We start from the raw sequence: 18923 nt of genomic DNA on the forward strand, positions 1-18923 counted from the left end.
CGATGCTATATTACAGCAATCTAACTTTAATTACATAATAGTTGCATATTATCGATGAACATATACTGTTATGTATACCTATATAAGCATAAAAAATTTCTTAAGATATAGAAAATGAGATATATTTTCCGTTCATAAACATACTCCTATACTTTTTTTTAAACTTTATCAGCTTTTGAATGGGATAAAAATATTAATCTCGATGTTAACAACACCGGTCATAACGGCACTGTTTTGGCAGCTTTAGAGAAATTACATAAGCCATTGTAAAACAATAAATAAATCTAGTCATACAAGGCATTATTACTAACCAGTGTTATTAATAAAATCATTTCATGGCTAGTTGCCTAATTATGTTTTTTTTATCTCATTCACACGCCATGTGGTTTATGTGAGTAAAGTATTAATTATCACCTCATTATTTTTTGGACTCTTTTTGATAAATACCTAAATAATTTTTGTTTTTTGGACATCCTGTGTGAAAAGTGGTCTAAAAACAAGTCCGATTATTTCTTAAAAAAATTGTAAAAGTTGATTCTGCAACAAAATTTATTTTTTAAGACAATTCCAAATAAAAGATTGTGAATAGGATTTATTTAACAAAATTTTGAGATGACGTCACTTGCAGAATTTCAGAGCGACCGGTAGTAGCAAAAAGTAGTTTCTAATATCAATCACAAAATTTTATTGTAAATTTTCTATTGCTAATTTTAAATAGAATTAATAAAAAAATTTGGGATGATGTAATTCAACACAAAGAAATTTTGATTATCGTTCAACAAATAAACTGAAACGGAAACCGATATTTTGGCATTGCCCAGGCCGTAAAACATGGGAGAAACATGAAATTATCTATTCGTCAAATGTCAAATCGATTCTAAAAGACATATATTAAGCAATTTTTATGGTGAGGTCATCAATTGAGAATTAATTAATATTCTGTGATTATTAGATCAAAATCTAAGACAACGAGAATCATGATTTATGAAAAATTTTATTGTAGGGTTGTGTTAAGATAATGTATTACGATTGCATTTTTAATTGTTAAAATTAATACAAATTATATTTCTCGATTTTATGGCAATTTGTCTGGAATGAGCAGGTATTCAATAACACCATTTCGCCATTAGTGCATCATTATTAATTATTGCAGAAACAACTTAATTTTGCCGCATATCGTGCATGTACCTAAAGTATAACGTTATCTAACCTAGATGTTAAAACATTATTAAACAACTTTATTCTCATTAAAGAAAATACCACAAGATTAACCTTTTTTAAATGAAGAAATGTAAGGAATTGCTCCTCCTATGTCGTCACACCCACGACTGTACCGCTTCGTGGTCGTATGATAATTGAGATGAAGACCTTTTGCAGACTAAACCAAAGATAATTAGAGAGTGCGCAACGACTTAATCTAATTTATTGCGTGAATTACCACCAGGAACAAGCTCCTCATCCGATTTTTCAAAAAACCCGAATTTCCAGAATAATCGAATTTTAATAGGCCACTCTCGTGCGCCGCCACGAGAAAAAGTACAGAATCGTCCTGCAGTCGGCCTTCAATTTTAAGAAGACCCAACCTTGACAAGTGGTAAACAAGAGCTTCTTTTTTTACTTGGGTTGCAACACAGTTTCGACCACGAGCAGGTCCGTAGTATAAATATGAGAGAAGATGTCCATTGATGTCACACCGAATCAATAACTCACTGATACCACTCACACCATGAAAATCGTAAGACAATTTCTCTTAAGTCAACATTTGTGTTCTTATCTAACCTAACTCTTGCAGATTGTTGCTTTGGCCGTTTTGGTCGTCGCTGTGTCAGCGCAGCGCGGCTCCTCGGAGAAAGACGCCCCCATCCTCAAGCAGGAGCAAGAAGTCAACTTCGACGGCAGCTACACCTCTCAGTACGAGACTGGAAACGGGATTGCGGCGCAGGAGCAGGGACAGCTGAAGAATGCCGGCTCTGAAGCTGAAGCTGAAGAAGTACAAGGGTCCTTCCAGTACACCGCTCCCGATGGCACCCCAATTCTTCTGCAGTATGTAGCCAACGAAAATGGATTCCAGCCCCAGGGTGCTCATTTGCCGGTTGCTCCCACTCCACCACCAATCCCACAGGCCATCCAGAGGGCTCTGGCTTGGATCGCTGCCCACCCACAACCACCAGAACCACAAGGAACAAGGAGATTCTAGTTGTTAAGAGTTGTTGATTCAGTCAAATTTTTGTAAATATAAATAAGTATCTTGTAACTATATAATTATAGTAGCAATAAAATGGCAGTGTCTATAATGTTATTTGTTTAAAATCAATATATTGTTAAAGAGCAAAGCATAAACCCTATAAAAAATAATGATGTAAAAATTTGGTGTATAGGTTTAGCACTAAGAATTTTATTCGCACAATCAGCTAAAAATATAGTTATATTATATTTTAACTGTTTTTATATGTTACCTATTCGTTAAGTAAAAACGGATTTTACAATATTTACAATTAACATCTACAAGAAAATAAAAAATATAGGTATTATAGTCAATTTTTAACATCAGTGCTTACAAAAATGCCTATTAAAAATAGGTCGGCATTTTTTTCCAAAGCATTTTTAGTAGATGTAATATATATTACAATAGAAGCCAATTTTAAATCCATGTTTTATACATGTATAAGATATACACAGTGCTCAAAAAATACTAAACTAACTCAACGGTACATAGTTCACAAATCTAAGTGTAAACTAAAAATATTAAATTAAAATATGGTCAAATATGGAAATATTATATATCGTCAACAATCGGATAGTGCGGCACTTTTTGAACATCCCGTATAAATATGGCTAAGGCTATATTTGTCGCTTTTTTATATATATTTCAAAATAAGGCTACAGTTTTTTCTCTGTTGCTCAAGTATTTCAACTTATCACTACAGATAATAGGTAGTTCTCACATAATTTAAAACTATACAGGGTGAGTCGAGCAATAAAGTTAAACGGTTCTTTGATGACCATATAATAAAACTATTTTCAACCATACAGAATGTTGTGTTTTTAGTGTGTAATACACAACTTGGTTTTTCAAATGGAACATCTTATATATTTTTACATATTCTGATTAATATCTTCTTAAGATTTATAAGAACAGTTTATTTTTTTAATTCTAGTGCGACGTTGTCACCTTATTTCAATTTTCTTGAAATTTTTGAGCAATTGAAGGGTTCACAGAAAAATTGCTACAGGGTAAATTTTACAATTTGTTTTACAATATTATGTGGAGAGAAATAAAGGCACCTGTTTTGTTGTGGTGCAAATATATGTACAGGGTGTTCAAAAAATTGAGCACCAAATCTTTGACACGTTGTTCAAGACCCTTTGAGAAGAGAGGAAAAACAGCTTAAAAAATACTTTGTGTCCAAATGTAAAAGATTTACCTCTTCAAAGTTAACCTCTTTTTTCAAATTTAAATTCACTATTATTTTGTGCTGGGTACCTGAAATCGGTCGGACTTGATTTATTCAAAATAAGTTTTCGGGATACCTTGTTTTCATCCATCGTATTCTAGTATGTTGGTGTATACTGAAATAAAGAATAAAAAAATAGAGTAGTTAACATGCAGTTTTATCATACAGCGTTCTATTTGAAAATACTGAAATTCAATAATATTAAATATATTAAAATTTGATTACATTGCCACCACACTAAAGCGCGTATCTATGTTTATTTATCCAAAAAATATTGTAAAACAAATCTTAAACCTAATATTATTTCGATTTTTTATGAACCTTTCCACCGTAAAAAATCACGAAAATTATATTAACATGGCAACGTCGCATCTGAACTTCAAAAATTTACTGTGGCTATAAGGAAAAGACAAATGAAAATATATACAAGAGAGACAAAAATGTTTTGATCAACGGTTTTCAGCAGATTTGCAGAAAAATTTTTAGTTGCCTGGAATAGAAAATTGGGGACTATTTCCATTTACTTATTTATACAGTGTGATGATATTGGTAAACTCTGTGTTTTTTGTAATTTCAAAAGAAATATAGCTATTTTATAACATTTTCGTTTTTATTTATAAGCAGACTTCCTTTTGGTTCCCAAATTTGTCCAGGTTTATCCTAATAAAATGTTATTTGATTTATCGTTAACATAAAACAAACAAAATTGATGTCCAAAGAAAGTTTACGTAGAGATAAAATAAAAAAATGTTATACTATAAAATACAGAGTGTTTCACTACAATAACAAAAAATACTAAAATTTTCAAACTTAAACACCTATATGAACAAGTTTGTACATTTTTTAATTTTTACACGTATGCCAGTTAAAGTAACTCGACTAAGAACTTTGTGCAACATTCCAAAACCGCGAATTTTAAATTGGTGAAGCTGTCATTTTTGAAATGTGAGAATTTTTCTATACTTAATACTTAATTAAATATTTATTATTTCAGAATTAAAAATCTTCCTACATAAATAAATTTATTTTTCTGGCATAATTTATGTGACATTTAGTGTAAAGGGTATAGAAAAAATGTTGGAGGTATATTGTTTTTTCTTCTCTGTCATACAGAAAAGCTTATGGCCAAAGTTAAGATATTCCAACGAAAATTAAAATAATTATGTGTTACGTATTAGACGCCAGGATAATAAAATTAAGCTTCTTATAAGAAAATATAAGAAAGGATTAACACAAATATGTGATTATATAACTGAGACAAAAGATCAAAATATAAAAAAGTGGAAATAATCTGTTTCTATTTGTATAGAATATTGAGACCACTTTATAATGTATTAAAATATTTGTTTTTTTTTCACTCTACATTTTAGCTTATTCATTATTCAGTGGGCTCAGTGGCGTCGTGTGTGTAAAAACCGCACATATTTTAGGATTGACTCTGATCCACTGACCTTGCAGGATGAAAAGTGATGAAATTTATGGTTATTCTTCATGGGTGTGTAAACTAAACTGGTTCTTTATTATTAATGAAGAAAAAATTAACGGTTTCTCTTCTATTTTTATCTTATTTGCATTGTAACTGGATCCGTAAGTGAAGATCCGTTAACGTACTATTAAAAAAAGTTAAACTGATATTTACGCAAGTTATTTATTTTGAATATTCTTCCGTACTAGTATGAAAAAAAAAACAGTATAAAACAATTCGTTTTTAAAGATTTCGTGTTCTAGGTGTGTGGAAATTCTTCATTGCGTAATTGTAATTGGGAAAAATATAAAGTCTGCTCTAACTGACTCTAGCAGCTAAGTAAAAAAATTAGCCGAAAGTTCTTTGAAAAATAGTGAAATTAAATCTTGCGATTTTTTTTGTAATAATGTGTATAAAGTGAACAAACTATGAATGCATTCATAAACCACAAGTATAGACTCATAATGTTTTGCACATTTGGTGATAACGTTGTTGTACAATTTTGTTTTTTTTTTTTTTTAAATCTGGAAGTCTAGTATAAAAAATTAAGACGAATTCATAAACCACAAGTATAGGAGTGTCGTATTTCATAAAATTTAGATAACATTTGCTATTATAAAATTTCAAACTGACGGCATTCTATTGTTAGTGGAGATGATCAAACAATCGGTCCATAGTTTCGAAAATTATCTGTCTAATTAAAATCCACACAGGCGACAGACAGACAGACAGACAGACAGAAAAGGGAATCCTACTTTTTTGTACTCTAGGGGTCATGAAACGTAGAGAATTAAATTAGCCATTCCTCCGATTGACTCTATTAAAGTAACTATAAAAGTGGCAGTCTGTTGATGATTAACATTCCAAAAATTAGTTAACGCACATAATATAAAACCTGAGTAACTTCTTCATTTGGTATGTAGCTACATTTATCGTCTAAATGAAGACACTAAACATTAATACCTAACAACGTGCAATTAAGGAAACTTAAACGTGTTTAATCAATAATAGTTCAACATAATAGACGACAATTAATCACACTGTATTTAATTACACTTCATTAATTAATACATGTAACTTCTTAATTATTTAATTAATTGTTAGTGCTAGTAAACTATACTGCACTGGTTAATAACTAATTAGATACATAAATTACTAATTACAAATTACTGTTAAATAGCGTCACTAATTTAAGTGGCAGTTTTTGATTAAACCTTACTCGTAAAAATTCTAATAACTTTATAACATCTAAAAACTTTTGATGATTCCATGGCGACCAAAATTTATTTTAAATTCGCTATTCTAATATTAATTAATTTGAATCGTGGCTTTCTATTTCGGTTTTTGACATCTTCGATTTGTTGATATAGGTCTATCCAAAGAAATGAAAAATATTTCCATAGCTTAACCTAATCTGAAAATTTTTTGATCACCCGTTAAATGAAAGAGTGGTCATTCTTCATTAATAATAATTTATCAAACTTGTTTCGAGAAAACACAGTCCTCAGAATTTTGCGAAAACTCGATCGACCGTTTAGGTCATCGTTAAAATAGTTTATTAAAATTTTTGTATGACCTCATCAACGAAATGTGTAAATACCCAGTAATATTAATGTTTGTGATTTTTTTGCCAGGTTGGCAACATATTCAAAATTTTATGGCATACCTGATGTCAATTTGAAATTTTGCACATAAATGAGTTCAGTAGTTGCCATGTTATCACTGGTTTTCTAGACGCGTTCGTATCAAAATTGACAACAACTGTGAACTGACATTCTAACATTGCTGCCAATAATTCAGAAATGCCAACCCAAAAATTTGCTATAAAATCACTAATGGCCACCCGGTATATAAATAAATTTTGTTTTGTTTCCTGAACTAGTATTAGCGACTTACCAAAATGTTTAAGAAGCTATAACCAATAATTATCAAATTTTAATGTGACCATTTTTTTTGACCAGTCGAATAACGGGACATTTTTCACTATCAATTTATAACCATTTATATAATATTCTTAAATAATACATACTTAAACTTTGGAGTAAAAAATTTCGTAATAAGAATAAGTTACAGGACTATGGGCTGACGAAAATGAGAAATCTGTATTTTCATACTTTGTAACCTGTGAAACTTACGTGAAAGGACATCGCTTGGTAGTTCTAAAATATTAAAAGTGAAATTTATAACATTAATAAGCAAATTTTCTCAAAAAGAGTAAATTTGCCCACATTATTATTGTGTGTAAATTATTGTGTTCTAGTAGATAAATACCAAATTTGTTTTTATTTTAGATGTAATATTCTAAGTTACTAAAGGGTCTTATGAAAGGAAAACACTTTGGGAAAAATAGCTGTCAATTGACCTCTGATTATTCAGCTAAACAGCGTGGAAAACCTCCAATATCGTTAGAGATTTTCAGACTCAAACTTACTTAAAAGCGTAGATAATTCTACATACACCTGTGTAATAGACAAACTACCTTTCACTGCTGTAAAAATGAAACCGCTTATATTCATCAGAACAAACTAATGGGAACCATTTTTTGGCATATTATAAACATTATTATGTATTTCAAATATACAAGGTGAGTCACTTAGAGCGTGGTCCGGGACATGTTTATAGAGATCGAAATTTTTAGTTCAATACGACGGGGTGTCTTAAAAAAAAGTAAAAAAATCTTAACAACTAGGTATCAACTTTAAAATCCAGGATATTTTATTAAAAAAAAACACTGAAATATCGATAGTTCAAATTTGTAACATTTTAGATTTTTTTCATAAGCACTCTGAATATTAAGACTCAATTTTATTTATACCGCAATTAGGCGCATACTTTTATTAATCTTTCCACAAAATGTTGTAACAAATATTTTAAAAATAACCCTATTGCGATTTTTTATGAACCCTTGCACCTCTAAAAAATTTAACACAACTAAAATAACGTTGCAACCTCGCATCGGTATTTCAAAAATAAGCTGTCGTTATAAAACCTGAGAAGAATCTAATCAGAATGTCTAGAAATATATTAGGGTTTCCACTTAAAAAAATTAAGTTCTGCATTACGCCTTAAAAACAAAACACTCTGTACAGTTGAAAACAATTTTGGTGTATGGTGCTCAAAAAATCGTACAACTTTAACTTTAATTTTTTTATTAGTGCTTAGTGACTCACGCTGTATATATTGTAATGTTTGTTATAAACGATATGTGATGTCCAATCAATATTATAATAAAACAGTTTTTAAGGATAATAACCATACAGTAAGATTTTTTATTTTACTCCCAGCTTCCAAACAAACATTATCTTTAACTTTTGAGTTAGAAGTACTTTAAGATAATCAAAAAGTTCATAAAATCATTTTCGTAGACACAGTAATGACATCATTAAGAAAATATAAAAAAATATGATACAACGTTTTTGTGAGTAAAGTACTCGGTGTTCTCACAAACACAAATTTTTAAGACGTATTCCTCGGCTTTTCCCAGTGCAATAGTGTCTAGAATTTCATATCACTTTTTACAAAGCAGGATTTTTACTTTCAAACTTTTTCTTAAATACCTTAAAACTCCAAAATTTTAGTTACCGTCACACTAAAATTCGAGGCCTATAGTTTAATAGAGAAAAGAACTATAGATAATAAATTACTTCTCTCCCTCACAAGTAATTTAGTCATTTGTATGCACCGCACATGTTTCGCTAAAGCAGAGCTTACATGTGCTGCTTACTGGACCGGATAGAGACGTGGCATGTGCGGAAATATTTAGAGTTCTTGCTGCCTAAATTCTTTTTTATTCACCATTCTATTCATGCCTTTAAATAACAGAAGTCGCAGAAGAAAAATTGACAAGAGAGGTGACAAGATCTATAAACCTCACCTTTTGGTGTATGTAGGGGAATTGTGCTTAATACGGCATACTAGATAAAATGGCATATCATGTGTATTGTGGAAACTAAAAAGAAAATTTAAACTTGGCGCCAATAACTATAACGAATTTTTGTTTGCGTGAAGATGTATCCAACAGTCATGGCTGTGATCGGTGTTGGAAGCAGGTGACATGTGATTCTTTTCTCGAAGGTAAATATAAATTTTTCTTGAAACGGATCTAATTTGCTATAACTTTCGTTAAACGGATTTTTACTTTATCAAATTTAAACGTAGAGCAGTTAAAAATGTGTATTTTTTAACCCATATTCAGTTTTGTAAATAAACGTAACCTAAAAAAATATCAGCTTTAACTTTCCATAACCTACGGTAGGGGCAATATGGCACACAGGAAATCAGGGTAAAATGACATATTATGCCGTATTCCCCGAATATGTTCCCGACAATAACTAAATTCTTACTAAAATAACAATAATGTGACTTTTATGTTGCAGTATGGGAAATAATTATATTCGTAAAACAAACCGACAGAAATGGTCTGAGGCCGACATGCTTCAAGCTATAGATGCGGTGCGAGCTAAACGCATGGGATGGCTTAAAGCCACTAAAATGTACAATGTCCCATTTGGGACTTTAAGACGCCGGGTAAATAATATGAATAAACGTGTTAAAGGTACCCAAAAAGGAATGGGAACGAGCACGACAATACCACTTGAAGCTGAGCAAGAAATTGTTAATCATATTCTTGATTTAGAATCAAGATTATTTGGTGTTACAGCTCTTGAATTAAGACAGCTGGCCTTTAAAATTGCAACTGAGAGAGGCTATTCTCATAAATTTAATACAGAAAAACAATTGGCGGGGTGGGACTGGTTAAGCGGGTTTCGCCGAAGACATCCGGAAATATCACTTAGAGCTCCAGAAGCGACGTCAGCAGCAAGAGCCAAAGGTTTTAATAAAGTCCAGGTGAAGCAATTTTTTGACTTACTCACTGACACCATGACTAATGAAAATATTCCTACTAGTAGAATTTATAACATGGATGAGTCTGCCTTGACAACAGTACATAAGCCTCCAAGGGTATTTGCCCGCAAAGGAAAAAAACAAGTAGGCGCTCTTACTAGTGGCGAAAGAGGCCAACATGTAACAGTAGTGGCTTGTATGAGTTCTGGTGGTCGTTTTATTCCTCCAGCATTAATATTTCCAAGGAAAAACTATAAAGCTGAGTATTTTGATGGATGCCCGCCTGAAACGTTAGGATTGTGTTATGAAACTGGATATATGGTCTCAGACCTTTTCAGTAAATGGATGGATCATTTCATTAACCACGTGAAACCATCAAAAGAAGAAAAAGTTCTACTAATCGTGGATGGACACAGCAGCCACAAATCGTTAAATGCTCTTGAAAAAGCCAAGAAACACGGCATTGTTTTGTTATGTTTACCAGCTCATTGTACACATCGGCTCCAACCGCTAGATGTCTCATTTTTTGGCCCTTTGGAAACTTATTTCAATGCAGCATGTGCCCTTTGGATGAAAAATCATGTGGGAAGAACAATAACTTTATACCAGATAAGTGGATTATTTTGTGCTGCTTATTCAAAATCTGCTACTGTTGAAAATGCTTTAAGTGGTTTTCGAAGTTCGGGCATATCACCATTAAATCCAGACATTTTCCCCGACCATTTGTACGCACCAAGTGAAGTTACTGACAATCAAAATTGGTATGATGAAAACACCAACAAAGCTAACTTTACTGTGGAGGAAAATGTTGACAATAGTAATAATAATGAGAAAGGAAACAGTGAAAGGGCAGAAATTATAGAAAATGTCGCACTTGATAAACAAGAAACAGCTAGTAAAAAAAAAGAAATAGTTGAAATTAACCAGAAAACTGATAAAAGTGATAATATAAACCAAGCTAGTTCCTCATCACTCGAAAATAATTATCAAATTCACATTGGAAAAGATAGGAGTAGTGAGGGCAAGTCTAATCTCGATATTTCCATAAAAGAGTGTCTAAATTTACTGTCTCCTATACCTGTAATTGAGAAGACGGTTTCTGGAAAAAAAAGCAAAAAACGGCAATCACAGGGAACTGCAGTTTTAACAAAAAGCCCTTATATTGCGGAACTGAAAGATAAAGAAGCGAATAAAAAGAAAAAAACGTTGAGAGCGTCAGCTAGAATAATCAAACATAAACTGTTCCAACCTACGTGTGATACAAGTAGTGAAGAAAATGATCATTGGGAAGATTTCGAAGACGATGAAGATGATGCGTGTTGTCTTTATTGCAATGATAGTTACAAGAGATCTAGAGCCGGTGAGAAGTGGATAAGGTGCATTAGCTGCAAAAAATGGTCCCATGTCGAATGCTCAGGAGTTAGTCCCAAAACGAAGCAGTTTATCTGCGAAATTTGCGAAGAATGAATAAGTTCGTCGGTAGAACCTATTTTTTGTTATTTTTTTATATTTTGTATATTATTTACATTTTTAGTTCATATTTTTGTTGTGTTGTTCTCTAATTATTGAAGTAATATTTTGGTTTTAATATTTTTTTTGTTATAATTAATAAATATATACGAATTTCTTCTTAAAATTCCTATTCCTATTCCTATGCCATTTTACACCGTACATCAGGGTAATATAGATTCTGTCACTTCCAAAACTTTGAAGTGTTGCAAAAATGTAGTGCTTGATTAAATATATCTTATAACTGAACTTCAAACTTAATTGATAAAGCTAACATGTGCCACAAATCAGAAAAAGATTATGTTTTTTTTTATACGTGAAAATGATTTTTTTTAAAAAGTATGCCGTATTAGACATATCTCCCCTATGTATAATTGTATATGCACTGATTTTCTGATGTCTTTATAGCACCAGATTTCTTGTTATAATTTGCACCACTGTACAAATTCCATTTAAATGTCAAATATCACACTTGTGAATTCTTTTACATCCACCTTCTTGAAAAAAATACACCTAACATGTGTTAAAGCTTTATTTACAAAATTACACAACATTTACTACAAACTAACTTTGATGTAACGTCGCTAAATAATCTAGCGCCTTTTGAATAGCCGGTGGCACGGGCGGCGGCGTAGGTAAATGTTCACCTTGTGGATGAAACCCATTTTCATCGGCAACATAAGCAAGCCTTATAACTTGGCCTTCCGGTGAAGTAAACTGGTACTGGCCCTGTATCACTGGAGAACCGTCTTTTATAAAACCTTGTTCTTCCGCAAATATTTGATTATCCGTCTCGTAAGCGTAGTTGTATGACCCATCGGGGTTAACCTCATTTATTTCCCGTACGATTTTAGCATCCTTATCGCTGATTTGAGACAGCGAGAAAGCGAACAACGACAAGAGTATCTAAAACAAACGCATGTACAGACAGTGTTTGGTGTTATAGCACAAATTAACACACTTCTTACAGGATGTTAACTTTTTGTGTTAACTTTAATAGTTGCTGCATTTTATCATTCTTACACTGCAACTCTTCCGTACACAAACCCATTACCAGTTAAACGTTAACCAGTTAAACCTAAGTATTAAGAAAACTGACGGATACTTATTTAGTATTAAGTACTTACGATTACTTTCATATTTGCATAAACTTAAGACTGCTGTGTTCTGACTGAACATCACTCACTTTCATTCTTTTATAAGAGTCATCCCATGCATAAGAATTTTGTTTATATAAAATATCAGTGTGTTGAAAACAGCAGGCATTTCTCCCACGAAAGTGATAGTAAAAAAAATTGCCAAATATATGTTAATAATAAGGGGGGTAGTAGATATGAGTTAGTCGAGTTAATAAATTCAAGAACTGTCATCGTCGCATAAGTGAAAAACACACCAGCTTCCTGTTTCTTCTTAAAGAATGCACTGAGCACTCTAGAGTAAACCCGGAAGGATTACATATCATATACCGAATGTTCCAATTTTTATTTAATAAAGCGATAAAACCTAAATTTATTGACATGTTGTGCAGTTATACTCGTATATCAGTTGCACTGAAAGTGTTGCAGTGGGAACAACGCCCAGGCAGGTGCCTCTTTATTGTAAATAAATTATGTTCATTTCGTTCTGCAATACTAAAATTACTTGCCACCTTTTCTATAATGTCATCTATGTCTTTTATATAATTTCGTAGTGCTATTTTGTTTTGAATGTAATTGTGTAATTTTTTAAAAATATTTCAAATATAAATTGTTATTACAACATGATTTTGATAATATTGATTACTGAAAAATGTACCACAGGTTGTGTTTTATATATAAGTGCGTTATCTTATTAATTATCATTAAAAATAACAGTAGATAAGGCCAATTTTGAGCAACAAAAGGTAAAACTTTTTTTATCTCTACATATTGCAAATGACCTAATTAACCTCTTCTTAGTTTAGACTTCATTATAAATAGTATCAATAGGTACTTGTACTTTCGTATTTTCAGATAGAACACCCTGTATTTTGTTATTCAATCTTACTTTGGTTTCTACTGTCCTTCTCTAGATATTTGTTGAACATGTTAAAAAAAATTAAAACTACAGATACCATCAATTTTCTTCATAGAAAGCACTTAATAAAACAGAAGGCGAAGAAAAGAAAGTCGGGTTTGCGATATCGCAAGTGGAAGATGCGATGACAGTTGTTGGGATCCGTGATTGCAAGTACTATCATCGCATCCACCATGGCAACGGGGACTTGCGATATCGCAAATTCAACTTGAAATTGGCCTGTGAGACGCAGTAAAACACAGGGAGTTTAAATAAAAGAAAAAAAGTATGTTTTAGGATTTTTTAAAAAGACTATGCATACTAATGATCAGTTTCGAACAATGATGCCAAAAATAGTCTTATTGCTATTGTGATCGTAAACCTTTACTTTGTTAAGAATTTTCAAAAAAAAAAATGAGTAACTTAACAACTTCGTATTGCAGAATCCAACACAAGGGCAGTTAGGGAATCTGAAAATATATGGGGTGTTCTATTAAAAAAAAAAAAACTAAACTCCATATTAAGCCTAAAAAACAAAATATTCTGTAAAGTTGCAAAGATTTTTAGGTTATGCAAGTCTTACAAATTTGATCGCTGATTTGACAGAGATCGAGAAGCTTGACTCACCCTGTATAAGTTAATGAATGATTTCTTGAATTTAGCAAACGTTCTCTGTCTAATTAAAATCAACGTTTTCAGTGCTAAATAAAAAGTCCGGATATTTTTTACTTCCCAAGCATAAGTTAAGGAAGTATTGTAATCGACTCCATCGGGCGATCAGCTACTTTTATGTTTATCTCGACGACTTCTAGGGTACGAAAAGTAGATTTCCCGTTTCAGTCCAGCTGTCATCTGTCTATCTGTATCGATTTTTATTAGACAGATAATAATCTTCGAAACTACTGGACCAATTGTATCAAGTTTTATATATATTTTAGGTACAGCATTGTAAAATGCTAACCAAAATTTGGCTGCTCATTCCCATCAACAACGGAATGCCCATCAAATTTTTGGAAGAAAAATCAGAATTATACAACAACATTTTCCAGTTTAACTTTGAAACTGCAAAAGTAAATGCTCTGAAATCTTCCAAACATCTTAAGGCAAATCGTTAATCAAAATTTAATCGTTTATTACCTCTCAAAAAATTGATGACGTCGTCTCAAAATTTTGCCAAATATATCCTATCCAAAATATTATAATATACTATTTATCAATTCATTCAGATTTTTTAGAATTACTTATAGAGAGTGAAATGAAATCAAGAACGGCTCACCCCATTTTCTCAAAATTTGAATTTACAGTAAGTACTGTTGTTATTAGTACGACACTGCATCTGCTCAAACTGTTATATATGTTTTGCTAAAATGTTGATGACGTCATCACAAAAAATCGCACTTGAAACATACGCATAGCATGCTTCTTCACCTGTACTTTAACAGTCCGCACATGTCTTTTTAACTTAAAATAATCGTACAATCTGTATTTATTCGCTTTTCTGTCTCAATAACTTTAGACCAATTTTTATCATTTATGAGATACAATTATGAATTAAACACCGTCCATCAAGCGAATAGCTACTTTGATGTTTTCTCGAAGTTTCATGACCCATAAAATATGAAAAAATAGTTTTCCCGTTTCCGCCTGTCTGTCTGTTGTTTGTGTCGATTTTTGTTAGACAGATAATCGTCGCCGAAACTACCGCACAGATTGTTGTCTATGTTAGGAATATCGTGTAGACGGTAAAACGCTTACCAAAAGCACGGTAACTCAGTATGTTTCTCCCCCACCATGTGTATAAATAGGCAGTAACCAAATTCATCCCATCAAACGAGTTTCGCCTCTGGTATGGTTGACATACTGAGTTACCGTGCTCTTTTGCCTTATTCTTAACCCTACTCCTGAAGATGCGACTTACGAAAATGTGAGAAACGTTGAGCCCAAAAACTCAATTTATACGGTTCCAACCCGGAAAACGATCATGTATTGATTCCGACCGTGAAGGCCTCCGAAATTATCGTCTGTTCTTTAATGATTTAGAAGTATGACTTAGGTACCTGCTAACTTCAATTATCATGTTATCGAAAAAAAATCCTCTAGTAGGCTGTGAAATTTATTTTTGAAATAACGACGTTGGCACTGCTGGTTCTTGACTCCTTATTTGGTAGTTATTTGACGTAGATGTCAAACCAAGTAAGGAACGGGTTGGCGTTGCCAACATCATTGTTTTAATAATAAATTTCATGGCCTACTACAGAACTTGATCATATGGTAATATTTTGTTGGTAAAATGATCAAAGTTTTGGGTGTAATTTCTCACATAACAAGGTTGTAGCACAATTTTGGTCTTCTACTGCCTCTTGAAAGAAAAAAAACATTTTACACTTTTTCAAAGTAGGTAATTTTATTTAACATTCGATCTACCGCCAGTTTTGCTTATAGCAAAATGTCGAAATGTTGTTTTAAATTCATTGAGAAAGTAAAAAATTCAACAACGTTTCGAAATTGTGAAAGTGAGCAAGATAAAAAAGAACTAAAGAAAGAGAGACAGAAGGAAGGTCTAATTTTTATAAAATGTGGAACTAAAGTTAGCTTTTAACTTGAAACATGATTTAAAAACCAATATATTTTGTAAAATTATTAGTAAGTCCATTTTAGTACGCCAATACAACAAGAAAAAAAAGTATTTTGAAGCATCCGGAGAGAGTTGTTGTAATTTTTATAAACATTTCAACTTTTAATACGAAAAGTCAGAGGTGATCCCTTAGAGGCGGTTACCAATTATGATGTCAATCAAACATCTTCACCTTGTATCAAAATGTTGTTGAAACACAGTCCGCTACTACTATTTTTTAAACCGGAAAAAATAGGGAGATTAACATATACTTAAAATAATTATGATGCTCGTTTTACTTCAGAGCCAATTACATATAACAGCGTAGTAATCCAGTATTCCTGCAAATTTGTCTTAAATAGAAATTTTCATAAAAGGTAGCCATTTATACTCAAATATGTAACAATAATCAATGAAAAACAGCAGGTACAGATATTTTATCGCAATAAAACCCCAAGTGATTTTTCACTTCACCAGAAAACCATTACTTTACACTTAACAAGCTGTTCCTTCTTTATGACTATATTACAGTTGCGCAGTAATGCACCTTGACACATCCGTGACCTGTGAGATAATGAAAAAACTGTCACTACGATGATCTCAACCTCTGAAATTTTATTAAAATTTACACCCATTATTTTTTTCACCATGGATTGACATTTTCGTAAAACCAGATTTAAAAGACATAATATCTTTAAAGATAATAGTAATCTCTTAATACCAATAAATTTCCCAACCATTAGGCATAAAAAATTCATAAACATAAATTCTTTATTAATTTATTTTACAAAAGTAGAAATACATAATTTAATACTCTAAAATTTTTGTTAAATCACCTATATCACAGTTACGTCTTCATCTCAATATTCATCTTTTTGTGGCGGTAAGGTAGCTAAATAAGCTAGCGCTTTTTGTATTTCTGGTGGGATAGGCGGCGGTGTTGGTAAATGATCTCCTTGGGGCCGAAAACCATTTTCGTCGGCTGTATAAACCAACCTAATAACTTGTCCTTCAGGGGAGTGATACTGAAATTGTCCTTGAACAGCCTGCGTTTCGGCGTCTTTCGGATACCCCTGCTGATCTTCATAAATACCGTTGCCTGTTTCGTACAAGTAACTGTGTGTACCATCAGGGTTTACCTCCGATTCGTGTCTTACGATGGGCACATTTTCGTGACTATTCTGAGGCGATGCTCCAATTAAGGAACAAATTGACAATAAAGTGACCTAAAAAACAAAGATATTTGCCTGATTTTAGAAATTTGTTACTTACTGTTATTGTTTTCATTGTAGTGTGAGTTCTGAACGAGCTATGACACCAAAATTTAAATTCAATATATATATTGGGCAGATGGACCAATAAAACCCCCTCTTTGAGTAAAATTGGGTGAGGTGGATGTTATGTAAAATATAGTTGCATGGTTTTATTGTGTCATTCAATATTCTTTAATTTATGTATAGTTTAGTTAGCTGTAAAGGAATAATTCTCATGATTAGGAGGCTCATGTGAGACTTTCTACACGCTAAATTGTACCAAATTTATAAATTATCCCATAACGACTTATATAATTGTACAACGTTATAAATGGGAACGGTTGAAAAATTCACGCGACACATCTAAGCGATTCACTGAAAGTGCGAACCATAATAGTGTTTTGCTCCTACCTAATAAAGCAATAAAGAGAAAAAGCTAATATTAGTAAAGTATTACCTTAATTAATGAAGTGCACGTCTCTTCTTCATTCCATTTTAAACAGTCTCGATTGCTAAACCTGTTTCTTTGTACAAGTTTACCGATTTTTTATAAAGTGCGACTATAACGTGTTATTTTTTCTTGAATTTTCTAGTCTCTTCCATATGCATACGTCCTACATCTTGGAAACCTTACGCCTTACGTAAGCTCATGATGTAATTGAGAATATCATCTCCAAAAACAATAATTTTTAGTTGTATCACTAGTATACAAATTTAAATGACTGCAGTAAAATGCACAATAACGGTAGGTTTACGACTGCATATTTTTAACGCACTTTTGTTTCGTTGTGTACTAACAAACCAAACACGTGTAACATAACGAAGTCAATCTGTTGCAACAGATTCCCGGTTTCGTCATTATTGATTCTTTCTTTGTTAGAAAGACGCTTGTAAATATGTATTTGTTCTTTTAAACGGTTTGTTCTCACAAGAAATTTTGTTACTGGAGTTGAACGCAATGTTTCCTCTGGAGGTACTTTACACTGCTGGTTGATCTGTTTGAGCGATGTGTTAGCATAAGTTTATGAAAAGTACAAGATCGATCTCTCTTGTGGATTCTTGAGAAACTGCATTATACATCCTGTACAACGAAAGTAAAATTTGTTTAAATATGATGATTCAGTACGAGTGTATCGACATTTACACAAATATTTTGAAAATATTTATGTTTTTTTTTAATTTCCAGAAAAAACAACGCTTTGCTCAATTAAAATATGGTATGGGTTTCAATTCTGTGTGAATTTGCATTGTAAAATAAATTAAATTAACTCACTTTCATTTAACACTTAATTTTATTTATTTAACATTACCTACATTTTCATGTATGTATTGCAATAACAAAAAAAATGGTCTAAAACCACTCTGAATTAAAATAAAGGTAGCTGCAGATTGTCAACTACAGGTTTCCTTAAAAAATTATAAATTTTGTTTTTGCGAATTTTATTTTAGAATTAGATTGGGTTATATTTAGATTTTAAGTAGGACTTATTCCGTAGAACTTTAAGATGATTATCAGTTTTTTGTGGGAAATAAGCAAACACATTTTTTTTTCTAAAATCTGGATGCTAGGGTAAAAGAATCACGACGGATCCATAAACTACACGTACAGGAGTATGTTGTTATATAAAATTTACCATGCAAAATTTCGAGGTAATGTCTACGCGATATTCCCAAAATTATATAAAACTTCACAACAATCAGTTCCTTAGTTTTGGATGATATTTCTAAAAAGATTGCCAACAGACCGC

The 18923-nt window shown here is 32.0% G+C and overlaps 2 protein-coding genes across 2 annotated transcripts; one reads left to right on the plus strand and one right to left on the minus strand.

The window, feature by feature from the left end:
• Positions 1-1624: 1624 nt before the first annotated feature.
• On the plus strand, positions 1625-2439 carry LOC135120191 (endocuticle structural glycoprotein SgAbd-2-like). The gene is made up of 2 exons (XM_064044511.1): positions 1625-1735; positions 1793-2439. Exons 1-2 carry the CDS (start codon positions 1727-1729, stop codon positions 2195-2197), a joined length of 414 nt encoding a protein of 137 aa, XP_063900581.1. The 5' UTR covers positions 1625-1726; the 3' UTR covers positions 2198-2439.
• Positions 2440-16685: 14246 nt separating this feature from the next.
• On the minus strand, positions 16686-18006 carry LOC135120202 (endocuticle structural glycoprotein ABD-4-like). Its single transcript, XM_064044522.1, has 3 exons — positions 17633-18006; positions 17195-17391; positions 16686-17148 (listed from the first exon to the last, which is right to left on the minus strand). Exons 2-3 carry the CDS (start codon positions 17207-17209, stop codon positions 16783-16785), a joined length of 381 nt encoding a protein of 126 aa, XP_063900592.1. The 5' UTR covers positions 17210-17391; positions 17633-18006; the 3' UTR covers positions 16686-16782.
• Between the last annotated feature and the right edge of the window lie 917 nt (positions 18007-18923).

Source organism: Zophobas morio, unplaced genomic scaffold (genome assembly GCF_036711695.1).
Source record: "Zophobas morio isolate AGI-343-1 ecotype UQ-CSIRO unplaced genomic scaffold, CSIRO_AGI_Zmor_V1 ptg000005l, whole genome shotgun sequence".
Lineage (NCBI taxonomy): Eukaryota > Metazoa > Arthropoda > Insecta > Coleoptera > Tenebrionidae > Zophobas > Zophobas morio.